Source organism: Periplaneta americana, chromosome 15, assembly GCF_040183065.1.
Source record: "Periplaneta americana isolate PAMFEO1 chromosome 15, P.americana_PAMFEO1_priV1, whole genome shotgun sequence".
NCBI classification, from domain to species: domain Eukaryota; kingdom Metazoa; phylum Arthropoda; class Insecta; order Blattodea; family Blattidae; genus Periplaneta; species Periplaneta americana.
This window is the reverse complement of record NC_091131.1, coordinates 138,959,422-138,977,683: the sequence shown is the minus strand read 5'-3', so window position 1 is coordinate 138,977,683 and position 18,262 is coordinate 138,959,422. Positions and strand designations below refer to the sequence as shown.

Below are 18,262 nucleotides of genomic sequence, written 5' to 3'. Positions count from 1 at the left end.
TCGGTCGTACTTAGAAATTCATTCTTTTTATACCTGGCAAGCTACTGAATTTCAAAATTAAATAAATGTCCGACCGCCAATGTCCTCCTTGATAGCGATATTCCTTTATTAGGCAACGCTGCACGTCTCTGATTCGGGAAAGCCATGAAACCGTTCAATTCAATTCAAGTTATTTGGCCATTAGACATACAGTTTTACGCTTCGTCAGAATACATTGAAAAAACATATAAATACATTAAAAAAACACTAATAACAGAAACAGTAACATTTAAGTAATACAATGAAAACATGAAATAACCTGAAACTTTTAAATTGAAGAAAACTAACTAAATTGCAATTAAAACTTATTTATTAAAATACAATTTCATACAAATTTGTGTTGAAAAACTCAGCAACAGAATAAAAAGGATTATTTAATAACCAATTGAGGAGCTTAATATCAAAGACGGACATCTGACCTCAATCGAAATTTAGATAGTTGTGGTTTTATATACAATTTTTCATGATATTTCCAGTTATAGTGAAACCATATGCAAACTCTAACACTACATTTATAAAATAAATTGTGTTAAATATTACAAAGAACACTGTGAATTAAAAAATTGCCTCTATATCAAAACTATGGAGAAGACAGATGTCCGTCTTTGATATTAAGCTACTCAATTGTAAAATCTAGTTTTGAAACTATTGATTGGTAATTTATAATATTGATTTAGGAGCTTATTATATAATTTCATCCCCATAATTAAAAAGTTTGTGTTGCTCTTGTGTAATCTACAATATGGAATATTAATTTGTTCACTATTTCTAATTTCATGATCATGTATATTTGCCACTAATGAGTAATTGTCGATATTTTGTCGAGTGTAAAGTACTAGATCATATATATATATATATATATATATATATATATATATATGTTGCAGATAGTTTGATTTACATAGAATTCTAATGGCCTTCTTTTGTAAAACCAAGACGTTCCAATTTTCGTTCCATTTCCCCAGAAAATTAGGGCATATCGAATTATCGACTGAAAGAAAGAAAAGTAGGTCATATGCAAGGAATTTACCGGGGAAAATAGTGGGAATCTAAGCTGGCTACATATTGGAAGGTTCCGGATGGTGGCGGAAAATTTTTTCGGTTCCAGACTTCCAGAATGGCCTCGGGGTCCACACAACCTTCTAGTCCCTTCTCAAGTTGAGTACCAGGTCAAAGCATGGCATTGTCACACCGCTTCATTCTAATGTCGAGGTCATTAAACAACGGAACTCTACCTTCATTCGCCTTCATGGTTTCTCAAATGGTTTCCTTTACTTTTATCTTATAAAGCTGCTTTTGATTATATTGAAACGAAACCAAGCAGCTTCAAATTAATGTAGGGGAGAGCTGCCTAATTTGTACCATTTTACACATTTCATTTTTTCTAATTTTAACTGACAACTGTTGAATTATTTCAATAGCGGCATCTTAATTCCTAGTATGTTGGGAGGAATTTCCTAAAAAGAAAAGTTTATTTGAAGTTAACATAAATTCATTAGTTTCAGTTTTCTAAATGTCTGCAATGAGTACAAATTAGGTAACTGGTTTCATAAATTGTACCATTGAGTTCCAAAATTGTACCACATACATTTTGTGCACAAACAATTTTATTTATTTTCACTTGCAGTTAGTACAGAAGAATTTTTTTACTGATTGAAATTATGTAGCAGTCCATTTTTCTGAGCTATATCAAAAGCAAGTTTCCCAACATCTGTTGGAGTTAATCCAAACATTATTTCTTCAAACTTCAGAATGTGATTTTCAAGTTCATTTTCAATTTCTGCCGAAAATACTGTGGTTCTTCCAAACGATTTCGCACCTCCATTAGCAACTACGTTTTTGTTTTTCGCATTCTTTTTATTGTAGGCTTAGGCACATTGTACATTCGGCCACATTCATTTATTCCATGATCGCCATTCGTATATGCAGCAACAGCAGGACTTAGTGCATCCTGTGACCATGTCCCGTATTGAAGCTTCTTTGCCATTCTGAAATTAATGTAAAATGCAATTATAATTTGTTACAGAGGAAGAAACTTAAAAACGCCAGAATATGAAATGTGGAAATTATTCGATTAAATTCTAAATGCATAATTTAGTGTGTTTAGGCTATGCTATTTTTATGTCACAGTAATTTTTATTATTTGTAATGAAAGTCTGATAAGACTAATTTTAAATTCAGAATTGAATGCGTTTTATTTCCTAAAAATAAATATTACAGTATTATATTCATATTGAAATGATTAGAAGTAAATAAATTATAATTGCTGATTTAAATTAGGCCTAGGTATGTTTTTCTTCATACGTCACTATAATTTCAAACATTTATAATGAAAATTCCCTAGGCAACTGAATCCGGTACAAAATACGCAACCTCGCAATGTTTTCTTTGTTAAATTCTTGCTGCTTAACGGTTTCTAACAGAAGTCTGTAACTTAATGACAATTACAATATGTAAATGTAGTTTTAAATAATATATAGCACTGTGGATTTTCACTTACCTTTCGGAAGTAATTGTTGTAGCCATGTAGAGCAAAAACTAGATTGAAACTACCTAAAACAAGTTTTTTCACTTCACGTCTGCACAACACAACCCACAGGCTTCGTCTCTCATAAAATGGCATGTTTATAGATGTAGTTAGCAATGTTTGACACTTATCAAGGAACTAATTTTCAAGACGGTGGTACAATTTAGGAACGGTACAAATTACGCAACTCTCCCCTATGTGCAATAAAAAAAAAATTCAGAATCTTCTCTGACTCATACAGCTTGTTATAAATAATAAATTAAGCATGTGGCCTTAATAAAATTACTACTTAGCTCTTCTCATTCCACTATGTAAATGAGCAAGAGAGTTGTCTAATGGCCAGGCATTAAACTACTCATTTTAGGACATGTAGCTTCGTACTGGAGCGCCACGAAGTACATGTGTTTAATAGGAAAACTTGTTTAGTTGTTCCTTATGACTCCTGTTACTTCTCAAAGTTTGTAATAAACTCATCTGAACATCCTATTTCTAAAACTCTACTGTGATCATGTAACTACAGTCAAAATATATAACTAATTATGTATTTTGTTTTCGAAAAAAAATACCTGTTGATGGTTAGCTGATTTGAATAAAATAGTCAAATCTGAAAGGAGCCATGTTTTAACAATAGCTCATATTATTTCTTCGAAAAAGAATAAAATGACTTTGTAAAGAACTGAAGACTAGAACTTAGTATCAGTAAAAAGCATAAGTTTCAGTCGAAAGATGTAATGAGGAAGTAAATGGAAATGAATAAAAAGGAGATAGTTAATAAAAGTAGGCTTTTGTATATAAGAATTGGACTAGTATTTTGAAAGCACAAAGTTTCGCACGTCGTCTAACAGAGATAATTAAATTCAAATATCGAACATTTTACCTACTTACGATTATAATATAAAATGCGAAATAGATAAAAAAAAACATTATTTTGTGGTTTACTGATGAAATAATACATATTAATGTCACAGATTCTGTATCATGAGTACAAGGTCAAAGAGATAAAAAATAAAATATCTGACGCAACATTCATTCCGCTGATTGTAGACGAAGCTACAAATATCTCCAATAAGACACAAATCTCGTTATTCTTAGACATGTGACCAAGGAGGAAACCGTAAAATATAGCTACATTTCTGTGCTTCACAGATACAATTTGTGATCGAATAGTAGATTTTTTATTCCGGCAGGTCATTCAAATCTATTTGATTCTGAATTCAAATCAATAACAAAAACATATGCTACTGCAAAAGTACACGATAGTATAGAATTAAATAAATGATGCAGTTATGCAAAAGGGAACTAGCCCACAAAATCGTTATTTTTTAGATAACGTTACCAGGAAGCAGAGGAAGAATAATAATTACACAAAAATGACCAACCCATCTCCTGATACGGTTGTAGAAAAAAATCTACTTCAACATTTTGGTACTTTAAATCTATAACAAAAGGAAACTTTGAACTTAAATATCTCAGTTCCTACTCTAAGTACGATTTGTAAGTTAAACTGGAGAAAAGTTGTAAGAATATTATTTTTATCCAGACTGATTGGATCTGGTTCTTTCACAATAGGTTAGTAACATTATACCGTTTTAAATATTCTTCATGTCTCTGTCCGACTTCGGGACTTTCTTTTATAAAATATCCATAAAAAAGACCGAATACTTAGATGCAGAAGTGAAGAAGATATTTCCTTTGTCTGATCTAATGCGATGAAACTATAAAAAATAGACTAGTAGGAGCAGTTAAGTGTTGGTAGTCAGAACTTATTTCTTTGTTGCAATAATCGAAAATGGTAAAAAATAGGATTATAAAATGGTATCTTGTGTTCGTGATTTTCTAACAATCATAAGAGACCTTGAGCTATATTTTTCCTACAGACATATTCACAACCATCGGTATAATTTTTTTTTTTTTTTTTTTTTTTTTTTTTTACAAATTCTATGGACAAAATCTAATGATGATAAACTGTGTTTATGTGATTATGTGCAGGACCTTGGGGGAAACATGTTTTCATTTCTCCAAAATAAGTTAGGTCATTATATTTCCATGGTTACAATGAATTTGTTTTCACGATTATCTAGGCCTCAGTTCTCTTAAAACCTCCAACACACCAACACCAGTACATACAAATGTAAGTATTCGAATGCCGTCAAAATTCATTAAAACAATTATATCCCCATATCAAAATTGAAAGTAAATTAATAGTTAATATTCTTTCAGTTATAGAACTTCTTCATTTATATACTTCAATAAACCTGAGAACACGTAATAGGATGTCATCACATCAGAGTAGCCATTTCAAAGTCAATGACCTCTAAGTAAGTAATCTTATAATAATTATTACTGCTGCCGTAAAATCATTTACATATATTTGGTATTATAGCTCATCTAATTATTACTAATTATTATGAATTATAATATTGATCTTTCTATTAATTTTCAATGAATGATTAAAAGTCATACCTAACTCATGATTTATCTATTACGAAATTTATCGTACATTCCACTACATTCACAATCAACGAGCATTTATTCGATATCTCAACTAATTACACCCAACAGTAATTCTTTAACACAAACAACATTTTTAACAAGTAATCTTATAATAATAATTATCTGCGTCTCTATATAATAACTTGTCTATATTTTGCATTTATTATTATCTCTTAATCTCCATTTTCAGGTGAAACAACACAACATCAACTACGAAAACTATCTTGAACTTACGACAATTCTCAGCCATGATTACTCTAAATATTTTATTATCTTCATTATAAAATTTAAATTTTAACATTGACTAATTTAATCACTGTATATCAATTGTAAAGTAGTCATCAACGTCAAACAACATTCATTCAAATGCCAACGGCCTCTCTAAGTGAAATAATTACAAAACACACGAACATTAACTACGCATACTATTTTGTAACTTACGACAACTTTCAGCCATGATTACTTTATATATTTTATTATCATCATTGTAAATTTTAAAATTAACATCACTGACAAATTTTAAACATTGTATATTAATTGTAACATGAGCTATATGTATAAAATAAAACATTCGTCCAGTCTAAGTTCAAATTCAAAGATTATCTAAATATTCATCCTGTATCATGTTATATCTACATAAAGCTCATGAATTTCATGTATCACATATATTGTTCTCTATTTTCCTTGTTATTTGCATAATATACTATTATAGGTCCAGATAATATGTTTTGTTATATCTGAAGATGCCCTAAACGGCGAAAACGTTCATATATTGTTATTAAATAGCAAATAAATATTTGCAAGTTTATATGCCTTAAGATTGAAATTCATTAAATACTTATTAATCACCATCTAGATTACCTAACCATTAACCGCATTTATGACAAGTTCATCGAAACCAGGTCAGTTACTGACGATTACACAGCGAACAGGCCGATCCCTTGAAAACATAGTTGCTGTACAAGAGGTCAACAAGACGATACAGTGGAAAATCTGGTCAATTGTATGGAAAATATCTGATGGTGCTCCACCGCACTTCTCTCAGGATGTCCAAAGGTACATTAATGAAGAATTTAAACGGAGATGAATTAGTAGAGGAGGACCAATACCATGGCTAGCACGTCCGCCGGATCTTACTCCTTGCGTTTTTTTTGCAGAAAGACCATAGGCATATCTATATATGCAACTAAGAACGGAATATTGACGATCTGTGAGAGAAAATAGCGGATGTAATTGCAGCAATTCCACAAGAAATGTGCATCTAAGCTCTGCATACCACATGGGAAAAGTTCCCTTCATGTGTTGAATATGATAGTGAACAAGTGGAGAAATTTGAAATTAGTGTATATAAGTGTGAATCACTGCCCATATAAGTTTAACATATTTTAGAAACATGCTATATTACTAATGCTTCTCCCAATGTCTAACGATTAATGTCAATTGAAGAATATGATCCTAAAACTCGCTCTGTCCATTTGGTCATTATTATGATTTATTCAAATAGGGTCATTTAGAGACATCTCGACACGCTAAGGAAAAATGCTAACTTTGAGACCATTTTATGCAAATTTTATTCTAATTTTTTCTCTAATGTATATGGATACGTGTTTCGTGTTGAAATACACGGCCTATCTGGTGCCAATGAGATCATTTTGTATCACTGTATCATTCTCGGTTGAATCCAAAATCACGAATCTCTGATAGCAAACATGGTATATATGGAAGTTATAAAAATCTGAGGTAGCGTCGCGGTTAGAGCGTTGTGCTGCAATCCGGAAGTTTGCGGGTTGGATTCCCAAATAAAGACGTGGATTTTGTGGATTTTATTCATAGATTCAATTCTTCCAGCCGCACTATGGCCCTGGGGTTCACTCAGCCTTTAACAGAAAATATCAAGAGACAGTCCCCCAGAAGCGAAATCAGAGAGAATTCGATACATGTCGAAATCTCCCCAAAACACAGTGTCGTTATCTCCCCGAGATACACCTTCATTCAAAAGATAACAGCACACTCGAAACAAAGATACTTGTTTGAGGGTAAGCACTTTGACACCTTTACTAACCTATAAAATGTATGTACAATAAATGGTGAATCTCTAATATCACGTACAACCAATCAAAATACAGTAGTCTAAAGATGGTACCGGTTATCTTATATTTCATGACCGAAAAGAAGAGTGTAACTCACATTCACTGTGTTTATTATCTTCTGTGAACGTAAAACACAAGTTAGAGTCACGAGATTCACTTAAACAGAGACTACAAACATAGTCAAGACAGACCTCATATAGTTCGAACTGTTTTCACTAGGAACAATGCTCGCAATGACTACTTTCCTTAAAACTGTCGAGTTCTCCCAAAATTACCCTATATGATTTTTTTGAGACTTCTATCTTTATATTTTAAGCTTCTTGTTTCTCAAAACAACGCCAATCATTGTCTAAAAGTTTGTGTTATTGTGCATGTCGCTTGAAAATTTCGTAGACCTGTGGGGGGGGGGAAACAGTCTTTTCATAAAAATGGATTGAACGCGTTTTAGAATCACACTTTTCAATTATAACGTGAATAAAAACATATCATTTAAGTTGAATTCTCATTAAATAAAATATGGAAAATGAATCTACATCTATAAAATATGGTAAGTTAAACTACGTGTTGGTTTGATTGATAATTTCTCCAGTTCGGTTAAGGCCTTCCTGGACTTTGCTACTTTGGCATTGTGAAGAATTCCAATTATGAAAAATAGGGCACCTGAAGGGAGGAATTAATTATCTCCGATTGTATGATGGTAGACGAGAATAATAAGTGACAGAGTTAGATAACATTGCCTAGATCACTCTCATTTGAGAACGGTTTTCTTTGACTATCTTCCAACTTTACTCCTCTTCCAAAGGGAGCTATGCTAAACATTCATTACCTCGGCCTATGGAGTAGTTTTAATCCACAAACTTCCGAGCTAATGACCAGTGACATAATAAATATTGTACTTATTCAATTTGTATTCTATTTTCCTTTAATGATAGTCTGGAAAACAAATGTTTACTTTTAAAATAAATATTACTTGAAGTTCACCACGTTTCAGTTTAACTTTGATAAAAAGTTAAATTGAAACTACATTTTCAGATACTGGTATCTACAAAGAATATAGATATCCGGATGTTACTTAAACTTCTTAAATTATAAAGATTTAAGAAACACTGTTAATACTTTAATACGTCTTAAGAAAAAAATCTTACTTTGTGTTTGAACGAATGCTTGATAGAGGTCTCTGCAAAGCAAAGGCTCTGGTAGGTCCCTGAAAAATTCTTTGAGCAATGTTGCGACATCATGTGGGCAGTGGTCTTCTCCAAGGTTAATTTCCTTCCCACAGTCAAAATCTTCACGAAGCTGGAACGAAAAAATATAAGAATGTTTGTTACAGACTTATTTATGTTAAGATTTTTGTCTCACATAATTGGCTTTATTCACTTGAGATGTGTTTGGTTATTGCTGACACTTTCTATGAAGACCTTGTTGGACATTGTTAGTCTGATAATGTGGAGAATTTCTTTTATAGCGTGAGAGAAACAATCAGGTGGAATTCATTGAACTCTGTGGCAGAATGATTAATTAGATAATGGATAGCAGATGAATTTTGACTTTGAGAAATTGCGAAGAGATTTGCATCGAATTTTCTCATTCATGGTCAGAGCCCTTGAACATGCCATAAATCTCCGACAGCGGTCTTTCAACTTTATTCTGTTTACAATGGAAATAATTATAAGATTGATAATATATACCTTTTTAGTAGACTTTCACGGTGACTGTGATCAGAATTAGTGCTTTGAGAATGCTGTGTCCTGGAATGCGTTTTAGTTTTATTTTATTGACTATAATAGGAGGTAAAGGAGAATCCATAGCTACACTATCTGTCTGTTCATAGTACAAACCGTAATTTCCGTTAAACGAGAAGAAGATCGACGTCAATACACTGTGAAATAATTTAATTACGTTACGTTCGTCAATGTTTTCTAGTGGTTTTGTGGTTTTCTGTAAGGAAATTTTGGTAAATAGTGGTATAACATCGAATCTAACTAGTAGACTGATTGTTTCAGCTTTATTTTACTTAAAGTCTCAGTGAATGATTGTGAATTTTTCACATGGTATGGTGTATCTCACATAAACTTAGAGCATATTCAATAGAAACTCTGCTACCTCATAAGTGGGATAACCTATAGAATTTAGGATGGGCGTAAGTGGTGTCCTTTCTTTGTGTATATTATGGCAGTCCATATACCCTAGAGGGAAAGGATTCATGGAGTATAATTTTCTGAAAAGTTTCGTCTATTATCTGTGAATTTCGAACTGACGGATCAAGGTCACGTACGAACGTATAATAGTACAAACCACGCACGAATCACTGAACTCAACACTGTGAACTGAAGTACTGGAAAATCCGGCTGTCCCAGCTGATTTTAGTTGAGGAGAATGATCCGGGATTAGGGTAAGCACCAAGGCAAATTGAGTCCATTGCTTGACCTTGAGCCGCCAGTTCGAAATGCACAGATAATAGTAGCTTGGACACTATGGAATAGCTACACAAAAGTCTAATTCTGATTCATAATAGACCTTGATAATCCATCTCTCTTGGTTAGGTTCGAACTCACGAAACTCAGATAGAAAACACGGCACTGTATGTAGGGAAAGCTATAAAACTCTGGGGGCGCACGATAGCGTCGCAGTTAGAGCGTTGTGCTCAAGACAGAATGTTGCAAGTTGGATTCCCAATAGGGACGTGAATTTTCTTCAGAGATTCAATTCTTCCGGCCACACTATGGTCCTGGGGCTCACTCAGCCTTTAACAGAAAAAGAGTTCCCTTGTGACGTGTCCGTTAGTGCGGTTGTCCACATTATGTGCCATGTTGTTTCCTTTTCACTGCTATTTTTATATAAGACAAAACGTAGGCGTAGTTTATATATGAAGATTGAAGGTGCAGTAGACGTGGTAGGTTGGTTACTTCTTTCGTTTCCTTCGGAAGACAAATAAAGGGAGTAATTTCGTGTTGTAGATTTACGACATGTGAAATAAACCTAATTCTGATCGATTAAATAAGGTAAAATTTACCGCTTAACTGTTCCTCTCTTCACTAAGATCCCTACTTAGCTAATAAATGTCTGAAGACTAACGTTTGCAATCAAATTTTATGCCTTTCGTTTAATTGAAGAAATCTATGACGGACGTAGCAAGAAATAAGTATAATACATGAGGAAGGACACAATAAGCTAATAGGCTGCAATGTAAATTACCCACACTCGTTAGCGGACGGCTCTTAGAGAAAGACATGTATTTTAGATCTACATTTACAGCTGTGGAGGATATTAACCTTAAGTTGACTCATAATGTTTATTAAATAGGATGTAATAACTGTTGTACACGCGATGAACCACTTTGTTTATCAAAATGACAAAACGTTATTCTGGAGATAGAATTTCTTACTTTTTGCCAAGATGTCCTCAACTAAACGTCCTATATAAATGCCCGCTACCGACAGAGATTAGATAAACGTGTGAAGAGCTGAAAGAAATGCATTGAAGACAACAAATGGGTATTGCTGTGAGGAATGTCTCTTTAACAGTAGCATATAAAAGAGCAGTCGAAAATGAGAGTAGCGAAATTTAACCAAAATCAATACAATATAAATGTACAGTATTTGTATAAGTTATAGGTCTATATATCCTAAATGAAGGTAGGAAGAAAGGAAGAAAGAAAGAAATAGAGAAAAAAGGAATACAATTGGAGAAAAACAAGAAAGTAAAGTGAAAATAACAGACAGAATGAAAGCGAAATTGAAATAAAAATAAAAGTTATAAAGGAAATGAAAATAAAGAAGAAACTGAAGAAAACAGTTGGTTAATAAACGAAGAAAAAGAAAGGAACTAACGTGGAAAAAGTAAAGAAAAGAATAATACAGAAACAAGGAAGAAGGAAGTGAAAGGAAACAAAGAACAAGGATAAAGAATCGGGGTAGGCTGTATCGGAGACACAGCCGCACGTTTTTTGCGTGAATACGTCACCGACAGAATTACTCGACAATCAACGATTCTTCTTTTCAGATACCCTGAAAACCCGTGCTGAGACTCCTGGAAGAAGCCATCCTATATATACATTTAGAGTAAACTAGTGGCTTGTGCAGCAAATGGTGCTGCAAACTAATTTCGTTAGACGTTCAAATAAAAATTTTTTTAGATTTATTTTCAATGAAGAATACTTGTCTTTTTGATAGTTATTTGCCTCCATAATAATGAAACATACTCCCTCTGAATGGATTTTTTTAGGCCAAATACTTTTTCTTGAACCTATCCAACTTCAGTTTTTGAGTTTCAACGCGAAAGCGCAAGTATCAATGTCAGGACGATAGCATTAGCTATTTCAGGTCATTGTGGATTGTAGGCAAAAGTTAAAAAAATGTCAGGTTTGCTAAGCTTTCGAACAATAGCATTTTCGTATAGCTGCTGCATGTAGAACTTGAAATGTAGAGCGTAAAATCATTTTATCCTACTAAGAGATCTTGCTGAAATGATCTGGAGACTACAAAATTTCCTAGGCCTCTTATTTTATCAGTAAGTAATATCTTTTGATCTTTCCTTAGGAACTAATTTTTGCGCTCTCTCGAGCCAATACTGAAGACAATGAGACATATCAATATCTACACTACACCGCCATTAAGTATATGAAAAAGACCCAACCCCACTGGGTTAATAAGTATAAAAATATTTGATTTTTAATAACAATATTATTATCTTACTTAAGTTTTGTAGTTATATATAGCAGCCACTCAGTAAATTATAGAAATGAAGATCCAAATTAAGATATTCTCTAAATTTACTTACATAACCTCAAAACGTTTCACTTTCATGTCATCAATATAGCTTCAATATTATGTACAATTAATTAAAAATAGATGCATCATGATAGGCCTATTAACTATAATAATATTTAATTTCTAATGGTAATATTGTCAACAAACCACCTCAAGTTTCGTAGATTTGAATATCCAATACACAGCTGTACTTAGAAAATTATACACTGCAGAATCAGTTTTTAATAACAAATTGAATTGAGATCTAAATATGTCGGCAATCCTTCAGGTCATGGCCTTCGTGTAATAGCCTATTGTTTATTGTAGTGTGTGTTTTGTTCTGAAATTCAATCAAGTCGGCCGTGATTCAATAAAATTAGTTCTCAAAACTGACAACAGATGGCTTTTGGAAAATAGGAAAATTATGTAGGAAAACTGACATTTCACTGAAAACTACTATTTTTCCGAAAAACTTTGGATGCCGGGCATGAAAATGAGGGGTCACTCATTAAAATCCGTTCAGCCGTTTTCCCGTAATTTCCATTACCAGTTCAAATTTTTAGAGTAAATGTGGCGGTTGCTATAGTAACCATTGTGCTCTGTTGTTTGCTACCCGTTGCTTATGCGCCCGCTGCATTTGCGCTGCAGTGTTCGACATTGTGAATTATCTATCTTCACTCAAATTAACTCGTGAATTTTTCCAATTTAACTTATAAACTGTTGATTGCTGATCAATTGAGATTATAGCCTTGTTCCTTACGAATCGTTTAATACCACTGCGAACGTTCTATCGCTTCGCATGCTCTAGGTACACTGCCTCGGCTGCCGCGGCTGTAGTTTAGAAATTATATGCTGACAAAACTCACCTGAAAATGTGTCGGACGACTTTCTGGAATGGCACCTACTAGTGGACCGAACTTACAGACGTATTCACGTCCAAAGACAAAGGAATGGAAAAGGAATAGGAATAGATAAATATAAAATAAAAAGAGACTGAGATAAAACAGGAACGAATATTATAAATGAAAAGAAATACCTAGGAAAAAGAGGATATTGTAAAAGTAAAGAAGAAAACAATACCGGTATGAAAAAATAAGCCAAAATGAAAACAAAATAATATGAAAAGTAACCTATGTATATTAAACGCAGAATAAATATGGGAAAGGTCTGTTATTATTCGGTTGAGAAGCTTTTGTCATCTAGTCTTCTGTCAAAAAATGTGAAAGTTAGAATTTATAAAACAGTTATATTACCGGTTGTTCTGTATGGTTGTGAAACTTGGACTCTCACTTTGAGAGAGGAACAGAAATTAAGGGTGTTTGAGAATAAGGTTCTTAGGAAAATATTTGGGGCTGAAAGGGATGAAGTTACAGGAGAATGGAGAAAGTTACACAACGCAGAACTTCACCTGACATAATTAGGAACATTAAATCCAGACGTTTGAGATAGAGTATGTAGCACGTATGGGCGAATCCAAGAAATGTGTACAGAGTGTTAGTGGGGAGGCCGGAGGGAAAAAAAAACCTTTGGGAAGGCCGAGACGTAGATGGGAGGATAATGTTAAAATCGATTTGAGGGAGGTGGGACATGTTTATAAAATACAAGCAATCAGTGGCGGCTCCTGCATATTTCTTAAGAGGAGGAAATGACACTTTCTTGAATGAAACATGCTACAAATTAGCCTACATGCATGCATTTAAGACAAGGTAGTTTTGGGGTTGGCCTTCCCTTCTGTATAGCAATAATCTGTTCTTGTAAACTGAGTTTCCTAAATTTTCCAAAATATATTATGTTTTCACTTCCATTCATTGTTGAATAATTGCACAAATTAACAATTATAAGGAAATTCACAACCTCGTAGCATTTTCGAGCACACTACAGCATCACACGTGTTGGAAGAGACTAGCTACTAACACGTCACCGGAACCGTTTTACGGAAATGGAAATGGGAATGGGAAATAATTTGAGGAAAGCGAGAACACTGCATCCACCCACGTGGTCTGTGTTGCCACATGTACATTTTACAAGTTCAGTATCACATGCTTTTGAAGAATGTCAGTTCTTGTAAAGTAATACTATCATTATTGTTCAAAGCTGCCGGTGGCCGATTAATTTTTTATATTAAAATAATGTAGTTTGGAGTACCTACTTTCAATTTCAAATATATTTGTACAAAACTGACAACTTGGCTGTGGCCCTGTCTAGTATACAATGAATAGAAGTGAATTTCAGGGGCCAACTACGTAGAACTACTTTCTCTTTGTTTTACATAAACCCGACTTTAACTTTCAAATATCCACGAAAGTTTCAAACCATGAATAGTAGCCCATATAAAGTGCAATGAATAATATTTTTGATTTATAATTAAAAATAAGTTTACATGGTGTCTTTCATAGCGTTGCGTTAAAACTGTTTTTGTTGTCTCTCCTCCTAGATGTGTCATAGCGTGGTTGACTGCAGCATCGTTAGATGGCAGCGGTAGCGAGCTTGCTGCACGACCAGTCGGTTTCTATTTCCCGCCCATGATTGATTCAGAGGAGGATCTCCTCCCTCGCCGTTCATTTACTTGCTTTAAAACTCTGCTTCTTTCTCTGGCCGCTAGTGTGCTGTTGTCTATGTGTGTTAACTGCAGTAGAGGAGGAATGGAGTGCCTTTCCTCTACACAGACAATCTCGCATCTTTCTCACAGTTTTCTAGCAGCACATGAGCGCGCGTCGTTTAAAATTCGATCAACCGAGTTTTTCTTATAGCTGTGAACTTAAAAATTATCGAATCCTCCTCGAATTTCAAGGCACATATTTTATTTGGTATTTACTTTCAAAAGAAGAAAATGTGAGGAGGACGTTCCTCCCTTCCCTCCTCCGAGGAACCGCCACTGCAAGCAATTAAGGACACTATGTTTAATAAGTACCGTGGCTAAAATAAAGCATTACCTCAACTGCTATTAAACTAGATGAAAAGTCACAAAGATGTGAGCATCGTTGCCACGACATTACTCTCACCTGTCTGACGCGTTTCTTGGAGCTGCTGACGCGAAAGATGCCTAGCGTATGGAGACCAAAATTTTCGAGGTGGCGAAAGCAGGACTGCACGAGCTGGGGGATGCTAGGCTCGGCGGCGGCTGCAGTCGCTATGTCCGCCGTGGAGCCGCACGACAAAGTGTCTAATAGCCCCGGCACGCTGCCCGCCATGCGATCCCCCGGCGACATCAGGCTTTCACAGGACCCGCTCTGGAACAGAAACCGTAATTTTAGAAATTTCCTAAATTAAGTCACAAATCTCAAATTACGAGTTCAGAAATCTCATATTTCCCCGAATTTCTGTATCATTATCTCAAATCGTGTTTCCAGAAGTGAATTTTAACGTTGAAATTGTTATATCATGATTGCAGAAATTAACTTAGATTCAATGTCACAAATCATATGTTATGATTCCAAAATTTCCCTGAATTTCCTGAACTTTAGTGTTCAAAGTTCCAAGTTGAGATTCCAGAACTTCTTTGAGTTTGAACGTCACAAATCCAAAATATAGGGTATTTCAAAAGTCAGTTCAAAAATTAAACCGCTATAAATATTATAATATTGAGATAGGGGAAAAAACAAAAACACCACAGAGTTGAGCAAACAATGGGGTTTGCAAAACATTGGGAAGATGTCCGCCGTTCTTTTGTTCAACGTACAGCATTCTGTCTGCGACACCATCCACAGAATTTTGCAGATAATGTCTTGGAATATTGGTAATTTCTTGCGAGATGGCATCTTTCAGTTGCAGTAGAATGTGTCAGGAAAACTCGTTCTTTAAGGTAACCCCACAATAAAAAGTCGGCCGGATTGAAATCTGGAGATCGCGGAGGGCACATTGTTGGAAAGTGCCTACTGATGACTTTGGTCGGAAAACGAACCTCAATTACGCGTGTTAACTCCACCATTAATTTTTAGTAGGTTATTTTACGACGCTTTATCAACATCTTAGGTTATTTAGCGTCTGAATGAGATGAAGGTGATAATGGCCGGTGAAATGAGTCCGGAGTCCAACACCGAAAGTTACTCAGCATTTGCTCATGTTGGGTTGAGGGAAAACTCCGGAAAAACTTCAACCAGGTAACTTGCCCCGATCGGAAATCGAACCCGGGCCACCTGGTTTCCCAGCCAGACGCGCTAACCGTTACTCCACAGGTGTCGACAAGAATGGAATAAGACAGACTGTTACAGTAAACGGGAAGCGCTACTACAACATGCTACAGAACTTCGTCATCCCTAGACTGAGGAATCACGATATGGAAAACATGATCTTCATGCAAGATGGCGCTGCACCCCACATCTTTATCCCTGCAAAACAATTAATTACTCAGATGTTCGGCGATCGCGTCATCAGTAGACACTTTCCAACAGTGTGGCCTCCGTGATCTCCAGATTTCAATCGACCGACTTTTGGTTGTGGGGTTACCTTAAAGAACGAGTTTTTCTGACACATCCAACAAGCCTACTGCAACTGAAAAATGCCATCTCGCAAGAAATTGCCAATATTCCAAGACATTATCTGCAAAATGCTGTGCATGGTTTCGCAGACAGAATTCTGTACGTTGAAGACAACGGCGGACGTCTTCCCAATGTTTTTTAAACCCCGTTGTTTGCCCAACACTGTGATGTTTTTGTTTTTTCCCTATCTCAAATATTATAATATTTATAGCGGTTTAATGTTTGAACTGACTTTTGAAATACCCTATATATTGAAATTGAGCATTTAAAATATAAAGTTACAATTTCAGATGATTTTTGAATCTCGAAGTGTAAATCTCAAGTAATGATTTCAGTTGTTTCTTTAATTTCAACGTTACAAATCTCCCGTCACGATTCAACACGTTCCTTCGATTTGTCGCAAATTCCCTGTCTTTAAATTCCAACATTACGGGACTTAAGTAGGGATTCCAACATTTTTTTTACTGTAAATAACAAAAAAATAATGGTTTATTTAACTACGCTCGTAACTGCCTAGGTTAGCCTATATCAGCGTCGCCGGTGTGCCGGAATTTCGTCCCGTAGGAGTTCTTTTACATGCCAGTAAATCTACTGACATGAGCTTGTCGCATTTAAGCACCTTAAATGCCATTGACCTAGGCCGGGATCGAACCCGCAACCTTGAGCACAGAAGACCAGCGCTATACCAACTGCGCTACCGAGGCCTACAAGTAACAAATCTTATGAGTATTTTTCAGAAGTTGTCTAAATTCCACGTTATGGTTCCAACATTTATCTCAAAATAACATGTTTTACGCCATAATCTCGAGTCATGATTTCTGAAGATTTCTTAACTTTAATGTCACAAATTCGTATGAGAATTCTTTAAGTTCTGAGAATTACGCCACTAAACTAAAATTACAATTTTAGATAAATTTTAACTCATGATTATAAAGAACTATTCATAAATTACCATATGCTCAACTATGATGTCCCTTAGATCTGCCAGTCTGGCAATTTGAATGCAACTTCTGACTGGGAACATATAAATAATTTATTAACCTAGACTGCAGTATGAAAAATGAGAATAATAGCAATCAAAGTTACATTCTTAATTTGGTGAGATGTGATAAAGTAAATCTTATCTGGAAAGCTTTCATTCGATATTATTTCACTTGCAATAAATCTAGAATACGAAATTCACGACTTTATTTCTTTTCTAAAGTAAGCAATCGACTTTAAATAACCAATCTCTAAGGTAGCGGTTCTCAAACTTTTTGAAGACGCGACCCACTTTTGGGCAATATTTCTGTATGAGACCTCTACTATACGACTGATGAGGTACTTAAATTCATTGTAAAAATACAAATCTCTGTAAAATCTAAAATGAAAAACGATAATTTTACTTAAAATTAGTGGAAACCATACAAAGAATGGCCTAGAAAAATATAGTGCTACAATTACACGAAATATCACGTGAACCTCGTAGTAGTCTTCTCTGCTGATATTTCCAACACTTAAAACGCTTTGAACAGTATGAGCTTGCAAGGCCAAGATGTTAACATAATAACAGCCAGGGATAAAATCAAAGGATTTGTAAAGAAACTTAACTCTGGTCTACATCACTTGACAAAAAGTAATGTGATGTATCCCAGTGCGTTAATTGGAAAATTTAGCTACGTATGATAGGCAAATACTGAGTTTGTTTTTGCGAACATGCAATTATGTATGATAATTCTAAACAATAGCTTTTTGAGTATTTTCCGGAAGACATTAAAAAGAATGCGGCAGCCAAAAATGGATACTAAATCCATTTTTAGACAGTTGCATTCAACTGGCTGAAATTAAAAAAAGAAAAAGAAAAAATGTATTGAAATACTATGTACTATCTATTAATGGAATATTGAA

General features: G+C 34.6%; 1 protein-coding gene across 1 annotated transcript in view; it reads right to left on the bottom strand.

Annotated features, from left to right (window-relative positions):
• The window catches only part of LOC138715396 (uncharacterized), a 293,502-nt gene that overhangs the window by 45,334 nt on the left and 229,906 nt on the right, over positions 1–18,262 (bottom strand). The window contains exons 5-6 of the mRNA XM_069848254.1: positions 14,900–15,127; positions 8,295–8,445 (exon numbers count right to left, since the gene is read on the bottom strand). Coding sequence (XP_069704355.1) covers positions 8,295–8,445; positions 14,900–15,127 — 379 coding nt within the window. The remainder of the gene's footprint in view (positions 1–8,294; positions 8,446–14,899; positions 15,128–18,262) is intronic.